General features: G+C 44.5%; 1 protein-coding gene across 9 annotated transcripts in view; it reads left to right on the top strand.

The window, feature by feature from the left end:
- The window catches only part of BBS4 (Bardet-Biedl syndrome 4), a 34,530-nt gene that overhangs the window by 7,536 nt on the left and 11,377 nt on the right, over positions 1 to 15,617 (top strand). For 3 of the 9 annotated variants that reach the window (XM_086848463.1, XM_086848466.1, XM_086848467.1), the window contains 6 exons: positions 8,064 to 8,143; positions 10,771 to 10,834; positions 11,598 to 11,656; positions 12,207 to 12,279; positions 13,765 to 13,818; positions 15,160 to 15,287. In XM_086848463.1, coding sequence (XP_086704589.1) covers positions 10,817 to 10,834; positions 11,598 to 11,656; positions 12,207 to 12,279; positions 13,765 to 13,818; positions 15,160 to 15,287 — 332 coding nt within the window. In that variant the 5' untranslated portion in view covers positions 8,064 to 8,143; positions 10,771 to 10,816. Of the gene's footprint in view, positions 1 to 1,954; positions 2,191 to 2,769; positions 2,961 to 7,190; positions 7,421 to 8,063; positions 8,144 to 10,770; positions 10,835 to 11,544; positions 11,657 to 12,206; positions 12,280 to 13,764; positions 13,819 to 15,159; positions 15,288 to 15,617 lie in introns of those variants that run through there. The other 6 variants (XM_023934290.2, XM_086848462.1, XM_086848461.1 and 3 more) reach the window with 5 other exon arrangements.

Below are 15,617 nucleotides of genomic sequence, written 5' to 3'. Positions count from 1 at the left end.
TGCTGCAAGTCCTGGGATTTAGTCACTGGTTTATTCATAATTCTCAACAATTTCATTCCCTGCCTGACTGTGATTCATTTTTATACTTCTAATTAGAATGAGGCAGGGTGTGCTTCTGTGACTGTGTAATTAAAGACTATATCATTAACACATTTGGGCAGTAGGGAAGAATGAAGGTGTGCAGGAAAATGTTCATCCTGGGATATACTGGGATTTCCCACCTGGAAAACTTCTGAGGCAACGGGGCTGGAAGAACTCAAACTATAGGGTCTTGCAGTAGGGAGTATTGAAATGTTTGCAAGACCAGCTTCTCTAATTTTTTGTGTATATATATCGATGTTCTTATAATATTCCTTCAATGTAACATTCTTTGGCAGTGGATGGAACAGGTTCTTGGTGCTATTCCTTACGGAGCGGGAAGTTTCAAAGACTGACGTGGCTGGATTGTGGTCCTCTCCATGCTGGAATTTTATTTTCCTTTCTAAAGGGAAAAGCTTTTCTTAAAAACACCTTATAACAATTTTAGTTTCAATTTCCATGTAAAATACCTCATGCTGTAGACAGAAAAAGACTAAGCACAGGATTTAAAGCCAAAGGAAAGATTAGATTGGAAATCCCCAAACTACTTTGCTCCTGATGCTGGAATTAATGAGAAGCCGGTTATTTTGGGAATGCCTGCAGCCACTTTGCGAGGGAAATATTTCCCATGGCAGTGTTGCTGTGGGAGGAGACGGTGAGGAGGCAGCAGTGAGTATCTCAGAGCACCTCTGCTGTTCCTAAGGCATTTCATTGCCTTGCCTTTGCAGTGGTGTGCTGTGCTTCCCAAAGCTGGAACAGCACCGGCAAACACTGAGCGAGCTCCAAGCCCACCGTGCCCACAGGAGCACAAGGCATCGAGCAGGACGTGCTTTAAACAGAGAAGAGTTGGGATGTTGTGCCAGGGCTTGGATCCTTGAGTGTCTCCAAGTGTTCTGTCTGCATCCTCAGGGGCCTAAAACCAACACATAAAGTAGCCTGCTTTTCGGGGCTTTTCCCTATTTTTTTGTTTTCCTGTGTTCTGAGTACATCTCTGCTCAGCAGTCAGTGCTGATGGTCAAAATTGGCTCATGCAGAGCAAACAGACTTCCTTCCAGTTCTCATTTTTCACGAAGACCATACTTTTTCAAATTTCTTTTTAAAGATATTTGTGACTAAATTTCTCTCCAGTGTTATTTGTTTGAATCAAATTTTAGACTTGAACTGAGCATTATCAGGCCTGAATTAAACTTTGTATGGAGTAATGATCAGGGTCATGTCAAGGTGTGTAAATCTCATCCCCCTCCAGATGGATTCAGGACTGCACAGTGGTGTCTCACCAGCCTCCTACTGCTAACAGAGATTTTGCAGTGAACAAACTGGTTTCTGCCCCTGGGAACCTCACTGTCACTGGAAGGTCCAGGGGGATGACAAGTGTGTGTTTATTTACAGATCATTCCACTTCACCTTGAGGTTCAACTTGAGCAGCACGTAGTACAAAAAAGACAAATAATTGCATAAATTAATTCTGTTTATATGGCAAATTAATTGAATGATCAGTGTATTTATTTCATAAATGAAACCATCTTTCTTTGGAGTAACTCAGAACCATAAATGTCATGAATCAGAAAAAACCCACAAATCCAAGCAAGCAACTCAGTGAGATTTATGCACTGCAAAGTAGCAAGAGAAAATGTCCTTTTTTCCCCATGCTCTAGGGTATAAATCAGATTTAAGATACAATTTTGAAGTCTTTCATCTATCCTTGGCTAATTTTCCTGCAGGGGGAGGTGGAGAGTCAGAAATGTTGCGCTTTTTTGTTGTTTAAACCGCTGTTTTCCAGCCTCTTTCCAGCTTTCCCTGCACCTCGTGGAGCTATTAAACCGCAGGAGGCAGCTCTGGGGATGAGTTAGGGCTCCTCGCCAGCGCCGGGCTGTGTGTGATGAGTTTTATTAACCCCAGCTGACTGTAAATAACGAGCAAGCACACGGCTTTAGGGCTTGATTTAAAGGTGTTCCAGCAGCAATTTGCAAATGGGAAAACAGAAGGAAAAGGGATTAAACGGAGAACGGCTGCAGTGTAAAGCTGGTCCTTTTTTTGTTGTTGTTTATATCCGTTTTAGAGGGATTTGTGCATGCAAACACCTCTATTCTCACATATATTCACTCACACACGGTGAGTGAAATACAGCTCGTAGAGCCTCTTCCGAGTGCTGGGTTTTGGGGTTATTTTTCATTATTACTGAGTTTTGAATACATTAACAGCTCCATTTTCAAACTCCAAGGATGGATCTGGGCGTAGGAAGAGCAATGTTCCTGTGCTAGTTTTCTTTCAAAGCTCTAATGTATTTATACTGCCACCGTCTCAGTAAAAGTCTGAGGAAGGAAGAGGATTTCTTGTTAAATTTGGCTCTGCTAGAAATTTGTAGGATGCTCCTCTCACACCAAGGCAGCGTGTTAGTTTTAAATCCTGATAAGAAGATTGATATTAGAGCTTACAAATGCATTCTATCCATTATCATACCTTGTTTTGGAAAATCCAATTCCCTGCAGGGCTGTGTTGTTCTGTAGAATCTGTTTGAGTGTGTGCACTATTATTTTAATGTTATTTTTGCCCAGAAGATGCTCATTCCCTCTCTGACACTGGATTTACAAACGGTAGTGGAATTCCTGGTGTTGGCAGCTTGTGAAGCTGAAGGCAAAAAGGAGACAGGCACAGATGGGCTCATCCTCCCTCTCCATGTTTATTTAACAGGAGAGCACAGAGCTGCGTTTGGGCTGTAACCACAGCTATGCCTGAGCCTTCCCCAAGCACCGGGAGTGGAAATAATGGCAATCCTGGCAGTAATGCCAGCACACATCCACAGCAGCCCGGGCTGGGAGAGCGGGATGGGCCGGGCAGCGCTCTGCCCAGAATTCCATGGGCTGTCTCTCCTGCAGCGACAGGTGCGTTGTCTTTATGCCATTGGAGTTTGCTGATTTCCATGACTGGAATCATGTGGAAATGGGGATTGAATCTCCAAACCCATCCAGTCCTGCTGCTGTGTGTCCGAGGGAGCTTTGCCTGATGGTGGGAGCTGATAACCTGCATCTCTCTGGCTTTGCCACAGCCCAGCCTCCTGCTTTGGTTTCTTCAGAGCAAGGTGCAGTGGTTTTAAACTGCCAGAGGACAGGGTTGGATGGGATATTGGCAAGAAGTTCCTGGCTGTGAGGGAGGTGAGGTCCTGGCACAGGGCCTGCCCCATCCCTGCTCCATCCCTGGCAGTGTCCAAGGCCAGATTGAATGGGGTTTGGAGCATCCTGGGACAGTGTAAGGTGTCCTTCCCCATGGCAGAGGGGTGGGACTTAATTATCTTTAAGGTCCCTTCTAACTCAAACCATCCTGTGATTCTAAGGTTCACTTTATGAAATTCTTTCCTGCTTCTGCTGCCTCAATATCAAAATGTCACAGTAGAGAACTGAGGCACTGCCTGAGTGTTTGCTAGTTTTGAAAATATCTCTCGGCTTCTTGGATGATGCTGTTTCGCAATACGAAATTTTGAATTAGAGTTTGGAAAGGGACAGCTGAATCCTTTTGGAAAACCTTTCCCACATGTGTGGTACCCACCACAATGGATCCAGACTGTGGCTCATGAAGCTACTGAAGAATAAAAAAATTAAAAATACTTGTATTTAACTGCCTTTGCAAAGCTTTTCTGTCCTTTCCTTGTGCTATATGTTATGTGTGTTTTAGGTTTTTGGGAATTTTGGGCAATAGCAAGTTCTTCTTTGTGTCTTCTTGAGTCTTTTGCCCCTTTGCTGCTCTTGCTCAGGTTGCTGCAGGTTGTGTTCAGAGTTGGAAGGGATGAACTTGGACCCTTTCCAGTAATCTGGACTGGAAGGAGGGCTGGGCTCTGAGCTGTTTTTTACCCTCTGAGATGACTAAAACGTGTTTTTGAGCCACTTCTTACTGCTGGTGCTTTAGCAATCATTTCCCCCACAAAATCTTATAAGAGCTTCTGGGGCTTTTTTCCCCCCTCTTCTTTTTACAGCAATTTGAAGCCCTTTTATTAAATCTAAACTCCACTGTTTGATAGTTCATCCCTAAGCTATAATTACCCAATATGAAGATGCAAGCACAAAATAATTTCCTAGGGAGGTTTACACAAAAGGGAATAACCCACTATTATTTTTTTCAGTCCTTTGAGAAAATGTATAAGAGGATGAATAAAGGGAAGAGTGATGATAGAGCAGCACAGATACAAACCTGATGATCGTACTCTGACTCTGTCAGGGTTTCTGCTCCAGTGGCTTCCTTAAGGGAGCATTGTCAGAAAGAAAAATCACATTGCTGGAAGTGGCTTGTGCAATCAATCACTGGCCAGCGAGGGGATCAGATGGATTCTCTTTCGAATTCAATCAAAACACACTTCAAAGGCATTTAATCATATATTTGGTGCCTGACTCCCTAGCACAGGATTTTTGCAGTCCCACAAAAGAGAGGCCAAAAGACAATTATGCAAGTTATAAACTCTTTTTGATGTAGATACCAAGTTTTTTGATGATTGTGTTTTCCTGGACTGGCCCTTGGGCAGATTGATTTACAGCAAATAATGGCTTTTTGTTTCTTCACTGCTAGAAGGATCTAAACTACACTTTTCCACTGTGCCTGTGCAGTGCCTGAATTATTGTTGGAGGTGACAAAGTGTCTTCATACAGCAGTCACATAGGAGAAACTCCTGAAGGTCCATGTATTGAAGAAGGTGTTTTATTCCCTTTCTCTGGAGCTAGAGACCCAAATAACCAGGCATTTGTTATTTCCATTTTCTTCAGGAGAATGTAGTGACCCGTTATCAGCAGGCTGGGGGAGCAAACCTGAGGGAGATAAATGCACCAGGAGCAGATATCCACTGCTTTGTGGGAAAGCAGAAATGCACATTAAGATGGTTGTGGCTCTGGAGAGGTGTATAAATAATTTCCATTAATTCTTTCTGCATCTGAATAGAGCATAGAGCCTGGTAATAATCCTTTACTTCCCACAGCGATTTTTGGGGGGGATCAGATATTTTCCTGTGTCAAATTTAGTTACGAATTTAGACATAGATTTTGAAAACTGTCAGAATTGTTTGCCTGCTTTCAATTTGCTGGTCTTAGGGAGAAAGAAGAAAAAAAAAGTGATTCATATCTCCTCAGTCAGCCTTATTGCTATTTCCAAATGACTTTTAGGAGCATAAAATCTCCCTCCCTGTGTTTTCCCAGTCAGAGTTACCTTAGCTCAGTGTTATCAGAGCTGGTTTATCTGCAGATGTGAACCATGCTCACTCCTGGGGCTCACGGTGGCTTTTGATTTCTCCATTTTCTCTCCAGCCCATCACTTTTAGGCAACTCCTTGGGTTTTTCCCCTTTCCCTTTTCAGCCTGATGCTCTGCTCAGCCCTCGGTCTGATGTTCAGCGTTTCTTCCTTCCCATCCCTGTTCCCAGCAGGTGTTTCCATGGTGTGGGAGTGGAGTATAACATCCTTCTTGTCTCCTAAGTGTGAAAAAGCTTTTTCCTTCAGGAATTAAACAACCAATCCTCCATCCCCTCTCTGGTGTACTGGTGTCTTAACTTAAACCACAACATTGGTGTATATTTTACCTTTAATGGTACTTTTTCTTTTTACCCTCACAGTAAGGCATGAACAGATGGTTGGAGACCTGGTGGGGTGTGTCTGGAGATCTTTTGGTTATTCCCTGTGTCAGACAGCTGCAGGATTTTCTAATTTGAGGCTGTTTTAATAGGCACAAAATGGTGAAGGATATTTCAGTTCTGACTGTTTGTGGAATGTTGACGGGCACACAGAGTTTGCAGTGTCTGTCCTTAAATCCATACTTACAAAAGAAGGTGGGAATTGCCCAGGTATGTCAGGTTTGGTGTTTTATATCAGATAGTGGCACCAGGAGATGCCAGGCAGGAAGGGCACACAAATCCAGCTGCTTTTATAGAATCCCAGACTGGTTTGGGTTGGAAGGAAGCTCAAAGCCCATCCAGTTCTACTGCCTGCCACAGACAGGGACACCTTCCACTGGAACAGGGTGCTCCAAGCCCTTTCCAGCCTGGCCTTGGACTCTTCCAGGGATGGGGGAGAGCATTTCCAGCATCCCTAAGAGCTGTGTTTCTGTCACACCCTGGCACTGGTAATAACCTGCACAGGGAAGTGATTACAGAGTGTCAATGAATTAGGTAGCCCGTGAATGGGCTTCACATGTGGAATAGTGAGGTTTAAATCCATTTGTGGCTATTTAGGCAGCCTCTTGACTCTTCCCTTTATCCTTTACTCTAAGAAGGACAAATAGGAAGCATAAAGCCATCAGAAATCAATTAATCTGATCTGGGAACACGCTTATTAAAATGCCTTACTTACAAAGATCCAGATACTCCACAGCAGAGCAGAATTCGGGAACATTTGGATCCCTGATCTGCATTTCTGTAAGCTTAGCCTGTTTGCATTACTCTTTTGTTTGGATTACTTCTTTGTTTTGGATTATTCTTTTGTGTGTTTGGATTACTTTTTTGTTTGGACTTCGAGCTTTCTATTTGTTTTAGGGTAGTTGAACCTTCTTTAGAAGGTGTTTGACCTTAAATTGCTAGTGTGCACATTTAATTCTCAGCTCTAATATAAATCTAGGTGGATATTCTGGAGTTTAAGAAAGAAAAACCAAGAAAACAAGAATGGCTTTGTGAAATGTTTTCTAAGTTCAACAGCTGAAGGATGTTGGATTTAAGAATTCACAGTGAAACTGGACTTGATGTGGGTTCTGGGGGAGAGCCTGGTGTGCTTCAGAGGTGATTAAAGCTCAGCCATTCCAAAATATGATTACACTTGGCACCTGCCTCCCGTGATCCAGCCCTTCCCCTGCAGAGCTTCTTCTTCCTCGCCTCTGATGGCAGAGTGGCCCAGGGGCTCCCCAGTCACCCCCTGTGCTCTGTGCTGCTGGAGCTGAGCCAGGTGTGCAGGGCTGGCTGGGCTCTGTGCTGTGCTCCAAAGGGCTGCATGGAGAAGGAAGGTGTCCCTGTGCCGTGTCCCCCAGCTCTGCCCCAGCCCTCGCCTGGCTTTGCCTCTGCGCTCGTGTCACACTACTGACTCACAAACATGGAGCTTTTGGGCCAGTTGCTATGGTTACCCCTCGGAATGGAGACTCCAGTCCTAGGCAATACATTCCCAGCCTTAATGAAATGCACAGCAGTGTGTTCAACTTGTAAACCCGAAGTGGATATCGCTAAGCAACAGCCATCCGTGATTTGCCATAATTACTGCCGCAAGCTCCGCACCATTGAAATGCTGGAGCACAAGGCTTCCTCCTCCACTGCATCAAATGTTTTTCTGCAGTAGCTTTGCAGTCTCTCAGACCTGTGATGTTTCATAGTCCCTTCACAGTTTCAAAGAAGTAAGTTTGACCTCTTTAAATTATTCACACCTACTCAGACCCCATCTCTCCAATCTCCTTCTGTGCGTATCGCCCGTTTCCTGCTCATTCGGTCCCAGAAGATTATCTTAAAAACCTTCCATTCTTTTTCCCTAGATTCAAAATGTGAATCTAACTCATTTCCTCCAAGCTGCTTCTTGTGTATTTGAAAAGATCCAATTCCTCCAAGCAGTGTTGGTGTTGAATTAAAATGTGTGTGTGGAGCTGTTTACTCCAGGATCTGCTCCAGGAGGAGCCGATGTCTCAAGTCTTTTAGAATCCCAGACTGGTTTGAATTGTAAGGGACCTTAAAACCCATCTTGTTCCAACTCCCTGCCATGGGCAGGAATGCCTTCCAGTAGACCAGGTGGCAGTTTTCTGCTTAGAGCTTTTATTTAGTATCTATCCTGAACAAGGTGTTTTATCCACCAGTTTGAGAAGTAGAATTAAACCAGACCCTGATTAGAAGTCCACACTCCAGACTTCAAGTCAAAACATTAATTGCAGTTGCAGTTCTTGAATTACTTGCCTTGTGCAGGCAGTTGAGGTGGTTGGGAATATCTCTTCTAGATTCTCTGCTGCTCAGTCTGATTCCTTGTGTTCTGTGAATATTTTCTATGTACAGCACCGGAGCTGCCAGTCCTAGAGAGGAGGAACTGGTTAATTTATCTGCTCTACGTCCGCAGAGACTACGAGGAGTGTAAGGTAAGAGCTGCCTCCAGAACGTGGGAATTATTTTACCGATGTCATAAAAAACAGTTTTCTTGACGGTTTCCAAACCACCTTTTTCCTGGCTTCTTTTGGAATAAGGGAACCAAGAAAAAACACAAGTAAAATGACTTCAGTGTTCTCCAATCCTTGGCTGCCTTCGGGATCTGAGGGTGCAGCTCTTTGGAGCTCTGTGTGAACTCAGGATGTCACTGGGAGGAGAAAAGTGTAAAGAACTGCAAACCTGTGTTGTTCCAAGTGATGGATAGGGGTTTCCAACCTGATAATAACACAGTTCCACGGTGCAAATTTCTCAATGGTGCTACAGAGGTGCTATGAAAACACATCAGTTGAGGGGAGCATTACTGCCAAGTGTAAATAAAAACTATCCTGGTTACTCTTGAGCAAAATTCTTTCATTTTACATATGATCCATGGCACACTCTAATTCGTCTTGGGCTTGGTAAGTAGTTTGGAACTGGTTGTTTGGGATTATAATGGTAAGTGGGCTAAGGAAATGGCAAATTATTATTTAATGGTGTGTTTTCCTGATAAAATGAACACAAGAAGATGATGCACCCATGGGCAGGAGGAGGGGACAAGAGTTGCCATTCTGATTCTGGCATGTGCAGCAAAGATCTGAAAAGGCTTTTTGGCTTCTGAAGCACAGAACAGGTTGGTCAGGACTTGCTTCAGCTGGAGAGGTCCTGGCAGTGCTTAGGAAGCAGGAAGGCTGGAGAAATTTCATTTAGTTCTTAATTAACAGAGCCAGGGAGTTGTATTACAGTAATTTCCTCTCAGATCTTGGTTTGCATAGATAGAAACACAAGTTGGGCTAACCCTCAAAACAGAAAATTGATTCCCTTTTTTGTTGTCTGATTGGAGTTTCTTGGTGTGATTCTGTGTGTTCATTGTTTCTGTGATGGGATGTGGAATCACAAAGTACAGAAAAAAAAATATGTGCTGCTTAGGAAATCAGAGAAAATAACAAGTGATGATATGAGGGCAACACTGACGTCTCCATGTCTTTATCAGTCATGGAAGCACGGAAATAGCAGGGGAAAATCGAGAGAAGACAGCTAATAAATACTCCTCTGCTTGCCAGGCCAGCTTTCCTTTTCCTCAGAGCTCACAAAGCAGTGTTTTTGCAGTAAAACTGGAAGATTCTAGGACAGTTTGGACATTGTTAAAATCCATTAGTTTAGTCTCAGTAAGAAACAAGTGACCTGTTGTGTTAATTAATTTTGGTCTTTCCTGCTCAGTGCTTTGAATGTTCCCTCTCTAACACAGTTTTAAAATCTCCCATAGTTTTCAATGAAGTAAAAGGCCATTAAAAGCTGTTTATTTACTGACATCAACTCCCCAGAGTGAGGGCATTAAAGTGGTTTTGACCCTTTCAAAGCAAAGTGCCAGGCAGACATCCCCAAGTCTGCAGCTGCAGCATCCCCTGGCAAGACAGAGACTGGTTGGTCTCCTGCCAGTTGTCTAAATTCTGTCATCAGCACCTTAAATAAACCTGGGGGGGAAAAAATCTGGGATTAGAGATCATATTCCTCAGCTGAGGGCCTTTTGCTGTGGGACTTTGTAGGGTTTATAGAATTAATCAGATTTCTCTAAAAGATAGCTCTCTATTGCCCTCTCTTGCTCTGAGAATCTGGGCTTATGTAGATGGAACAATCCAGAGCATCCGAATTGAGGAGATGTTGCTTATTTCTGAGTAAAATGTTTTACAGTCATGCACTTTGTAAAGAGTTACATTGATAAATTAGCAGGAACAGGTGAGGGAAGAGCAGCTCAGGCCTGTTCTTCCTTTTCTTTCCTCTCTTCATGAGTGAGGATTGTCAATAAGAACTTTCCTTTTTCTCAATAGTAACTCCTCAGTTAATATCTTCTCAAGAATAACTTTCTCCAATAATAGTTTTCCTCCCATGTGCTGTATTTGAGGTTCAGTTTTCAGGTCCTTCTGTTCCTCTTCGAGGCAGGGGATGCTGGTACTGACCATACACATGTGAAATGCCAGATGAGCACCACATTACTGCTCACCCAGAAATTCTTCTTACCCTTCTGTATCTCTTCCACTTCTGACAGAAGAGGAGTCTCAGAGCAGAAATTATGCTCTTGATTCCTATCCAGGGTGTTCATCCTCCCAAAGGTGGGACCAGTGTGACTGGGGGATATATCCAAGCTGCAGCTACCCCACCCCAAACTGGGAGCTGCATGGATGCAGCCAGCAAGAATTTACATTTTCATCAGGCTTTTCTCCCTGTTCACTCCTCATTTGTTCTTCTGGCTTTCATTGACTCCGCTGCAGTTGTTCAAGTTCAATTTATTTCTTCACAAAGGGCCTGGAGTAGATACCCTTATCAGCAGAGGATGCTTTCAGAGATGCCTCCTGGCGTTTTCCCCAGGTAGTATCTAATTATCTTTGAGAATAGGAATGAACAGAGGAATACTAAAAGGACCACAGTGTCCCTGGCACAGAGCTCTGTCCTGTGCACTTTGTGGTTGTACCAGTCATGGTCCAGTGCCCTTGTTGGAGGTGGGGTTGTGTTTTTTGTAACTGGAACCCAATCTCTGGAATCAGCTTTGTTAAAATGATGTGAGTTTACAATTTTGTTCTTCCAGGCTGTCATCAAAGAGCAGCTCCAGGAGTCCCAAGGGCTCTGTGAATATGCTGTCTATGTTCAAGGTATGTCTGAAAATCTTTTTGCTAAAGCAGGTCACCGCTGCTTTGAGATACAGAGAACAAGACAGGGGATAGGTGAGGGAAACATGGAATTGTTATGTCAAAAATACATTTTTTCCCTCTGCTTGCTCCACTTAGTTTTGAAGTTTGGGATTTTCACATGAAATGGGTAGATTAAATGTCCTGTTTTCTCTGTATTTCTCTGTCATCTTTGGGTTACGGGCTCCTGGCCTTCAGTGTGTTGGAGTGTGTTTGATTTTGTTACAGATGCATGTTTTCTGTTCCTTACCCACCCCAGGTGATCATTTTCTCACTCCTTGCTCTAAAGCTGGTATTCCTCTTCCTGCCCTGCCCTCTGGCACCTAAAAAATGTCTCCCAGAATGTGGCATTCCAATTCCAAGTGCCGTGGTGGGGAGCAGTGGAGATTTACTGGCAGGGACATGCTGCAGCCTGGAGAGGCTGGGGAGGGGAGAAATCCAGACTGCATCTGTACAAGCAACTGCCCAAGGTTTAAAGCTTTTGTTCTGACCCCTGGATTTCTCCAGGCACTCAGAGTTCTGCCCTCAGACACAAACTGCTGGTGCTGCAGAGGGGGAGGCAGCAGAGGAGTATTGATGTGATATATCTGTACTCCCCCTTCTTTCCCTGCTGTCAGAGGCACGTTTTTCCTACTGAGAATGGATTCATTTGCCTGCTGTATGTTGTCTTACAGCTTTGATATTTCGCTTGGAGGGCAAAATTCAAGAATCTCTTGAACTTTTCCAGACATGTTCCATTCTGAACCCTCGAAGCGCTGACAACCTCAAGCAGGTGGCACGATCCCTGTGAGTGGTGTCTTATTTGTTATTTCTCTTGGATGTGCCACCCAAGACCTTCCATGCTTTGTTTTGCTCTTAGGCTGCTTAATTCTAGACATGTTTCCTCCTTATCAACGCTTGGCTTGGCTTCCAGAAGCGTGGGCTGCTCTTTAAGCAGAACCTCTGTTATCTGCCTGGTTGCTGTGTTTTCTTTTTTTTTGGGCTGTGGGCAGAAAGGTGATACTGATTTCAAGTCCAGAGCTACAGGTGCTGACCTGAGCTGGGCAGACTTGCCCTACAGACCCTTTTGTGTTGCTGAGTGTTGTGTTAGGGCACCTGTCTCTTTCCTTGGAGACAAAAGCAGGCTGCAGAGCCTGGGCATTCATTCCTTACATCCCCAGTAGTGTCAGGATGGATGACCTTGGTCCTGAGAGGGAGCAATGCTGAGACTGTAAACTTCTCCTGCAGATCTCTGGAGATGCAGCAAACAGGATCATTTCTCACTGGCAAAGGTGACAGTGGGTGCACAGCAGGGTCTGAAAACAAGGAAGACATAAGAATTGCAATCCTTTTGCAGGTTTCTCCTGGGGAAGCATAAGGCAGCCATTGAAGTGTACAATGAAGCAGCAAAACTCGACGAGAAGGACTGGGTGAGTGTTCAGGGACTTGCAGATCTTTGTAATAGCTGCAAACTTGTCCCAAGCCAAGGTGAGCTCACATTGCCTGTGATCTGAGCCTGGTTTGGATCACAGGAGCCAAATCCCACACCTTGAGGCAAATCCCTGGCTTGGGGCACAGAGGATTGATTGAGCAACAGATTCAATGGCAAGGATCAGTTTTAACATAACCACATCTGTACTTTAAGGGAAGTATGGGGAGAGTTTGGAAACCTCAGTTATTAAAACTTGCTTGAATAATTAGGAAAGCTTTTGTAATGCAAAACATAACTGAAAATACAGGAGCAGCAATTAAATTAGCTCTTCTGTGTAAAAAGACAAAACGAGAGAAAGAGCATTGCAAAGGGAAAGGTGTGAGAGTGGGTGAGGCCATGCCTTGCAGCCTTCTGCAGGTGCCTGTTTTGCCTGCAGAAGTGTTTCTAAGTAGGCTTGCAATATGTGAGCTCATTCCTTTGTTTCTCAGTACATCTAAAATTCAGGATACAAGGACAGCTTTGGTGTTATTCACATTACCCTGTGCCAGACAACTCAGAAACCTTTTGTATCACAAGTCTTTTTTCCACCTGCATTTCCAGTGCTTGGCATGCCTGTAACCCTATTTACAGCCCAGCAGGCAGATGCCAGTGGGTATTTTGATTAGTTATTCCCCATTCCTGGCTCAGCACTGGAAGCAGAATCAGGCTGTGCTCTTCCCTCATTGTACAATCCACAGCAACCTGGGTTCAGCACTGGTTCAGTTCTGCACAGCTGGAGAGGCTGTGTGGAGGAAAACAGGTTAATGGGGAAGTAAGAGAGTTTTCTATGAAATGTCAAGGCTGTCTAAGCTGATGAATCAGTGAAATGCTCAGCAGAATAAAATAAGGAATTGGGAGGACCTTGCTTTTCAGGGATGTGCTGGGGTGGGGAAGGTGCCTTGTGTGTTAAACTCTGGGTGAGGAGTTAGGGGCACAGATACTCCCTACAGTGTCAGCAGAGTGTTTAGGATCCTTAAGGGATCTTCCTACCCTTTGCAAAATAGCTTAGGAGGCCAGAGGGATATCGTGCTCGAGTTGTGTTTTGGAAAATTAGGCACATCTTCCAGTTTTGTCCAGCTGGGTTGGACACTGCATGTCCTAGTGATGTACAGCCAGACTGAGTCACCCATGATGGCAGAAAGTTTTAGACCATGATGAAGGAACCAGTCTGTGCTCCTTGTTCTCTGAAGAGGGCATCACTGAACTCTCAAAAGAGATTTGTCATTTCTGTGGTTTTTGTCTCAGTGGACTGTAATGTTCTGTGTACAACCCCACTTAAGTTCTGTAGGTGCCTGAAATAACTGGAATTTATAGGTTTATTTGCTCAACAAAGCAAGAAGGGTATGGGCAGTAACAGGGCTCTCCTGCTCCAGGTCAGTGTTGTCAGATTTTATTTCATACCTTGTGCTGATTTGTTTTTTTGGTTGTTTTTTTTTTCATGCAGGAGATCAGCCACAACCTGGGTGTATGCTACATGTACCTAAAACACTTCAACAAGGTAATGTCAGTGGAAAGCATCCCAGAAATTTCACTGTCTTTGGTAGCTTGAAATGGATCATTTGCAGCAAGAGGTACCAAGAAAGTTTTTTGCTTCAGTGTTTTGTTTCTGGGAGAAAAGGTTTGTGAGCTCTGTTTCCATTTGTGTGTTGAATTACTTTGAGTCAGCTGTAAGTCAGTGTGTTGTATAAAGGGAGATCAGCCTGTGGCAGGGCCAGAGGCTTTTTCTGAAATCTAAGATTTTTCAGAGAACATTTCTAATTTTAAAGGGATGTTTGAGAAACCTCAAACTAGACAGAAAATGGGCTGTGCTCCAATAAGAGCTGCTTCTGTGACTGAGTCCTTTAAAGCCAGACCCAGGAACACTGCTGGCTTTGTAAGAGCAGCAGTCTTGAAGCATGAGAAGGGTGATGGTAGAACCCCAAACCACTTCCCCAGCTCAGACTGCTGCACCTCATGCAGAGACCTCCTGAAGGAAACCTCCGCTGCTTGGCTCTGGCAGGATTCAGAGGGAGTTAGGTGAATGTTTGCTGGAGGTGCAGCAGGTCCTTTTTTCCTCCATGGGAAGGATTCGTTCCTGTGTCTGAAGCTCCTTTGAACTACACCTGGAGTTAGTAAAGGAGTTTTGGAGGTTGAAATGCAGTTTTGTTCCTGGGTCTGAGCATGCCATTCCCAGTTCCTCACTTAACCATCCTTTGAGTGCTGGTGGTGAGCACTGAGCTGTCTGATGCAGCTACTCTAAGGGAAAAAACAGCATTGAGACCCTTTTTGTTCCCAGTTTGGCCCTCCCTGCTGCTCTTGCTAGTGGGGTGCTGTGGCCCTTGCAGCAAACCCCAGCTGTGCCCCCTGTTCAAGGCATCCCTGTGAAAAAACAGCCTCTGGAGTGTGGGCTGACACTTGGGATTTGTTGTCTGCACTAACACCATCCAGACTGGGACCTGCTCACACCTCCACTGAGATTTTCACTTCCTCACTGCTGGAATAAGCATTTTAAGGAAGAATAAGCTGCAAAGTATCAGTTCACCCAACAAATCCAGAGCATCCCTCAAGCCCAAACAAACTCAAATCCAGGAGCAGGCCCGTGCTCATCTCCTTCTTGGGAGGTCATTGCCTCTTGTTTGGCTTGAAGGTGTTGCCTTTTACTGCACCCAAAAGCAGGTGGCTGCTGGTGCAGAGCTTGTTCCAAGGATTAGCTGGGCTGGGGTTTGTGTTCTCCAGGTGCAGGGGGTGTTTGTTGGCTGTCCTCCTTCCCTGGCTGTTGGGGATTACTCATGGGCTGTTGCTTTGCTGATGGCTCTGTAATCATTTAGTATTTTTTTATTCTCTGTGGTTGTGTTTTTAGGCACGGGACCAGCTCAACAATGCCCTGGAGCTCAACAGACACGATCTGACCTACATGATGCTGGGCAAAATTCACCTCTTGGAGGGGGAGATGGATAAAGCTATTGAAGTATATAAGAAAGCTGTAGAGTAAGAAACATCCCTTTTTTCCATCTGCCCATCCCCATCCTATGCCAGGAGAAAATTGATTGGTGTCCCAGATCTGAATTGAGGCCGTGATTAAAAAGCTAATGGTAATTACGGGGGCTCTGAGCAAAGCTGGCACTTCCAAGCACTTCAGCTGTCTCTGCTCCTGCTGACAGAGTGGCAGGGAGGAAGGGAGCTGTTGGAAGGGCTGCCAGAAAAAAAGTGGAATAACAAACGGACAGAGATGCCTGAGAGCAGAGCGGTCCAAAACTGACTTCATCCATCCCAAAGGTTTATCTCTCAAAACAGTGTAACCCTGACTGTCCATCCAAA

This window comes from Cyanistes caeruleus, chromosome 13 (genome assembly GCF_971803275.1).
Source record: "Cyanistes caeruleus chromosome 13, bCyaCae1.hap1.1, whole genome shotgun sequence".
Lineage (NCBI taxonomy): Eukaryota > Metazoa > Chordata > Aves > Passeriformes > Paridae > Cyanistes > Cyanistes caeruleus.
This window is presented reverse-complemented; position numbering and strand designations above follow the sequence as displayed.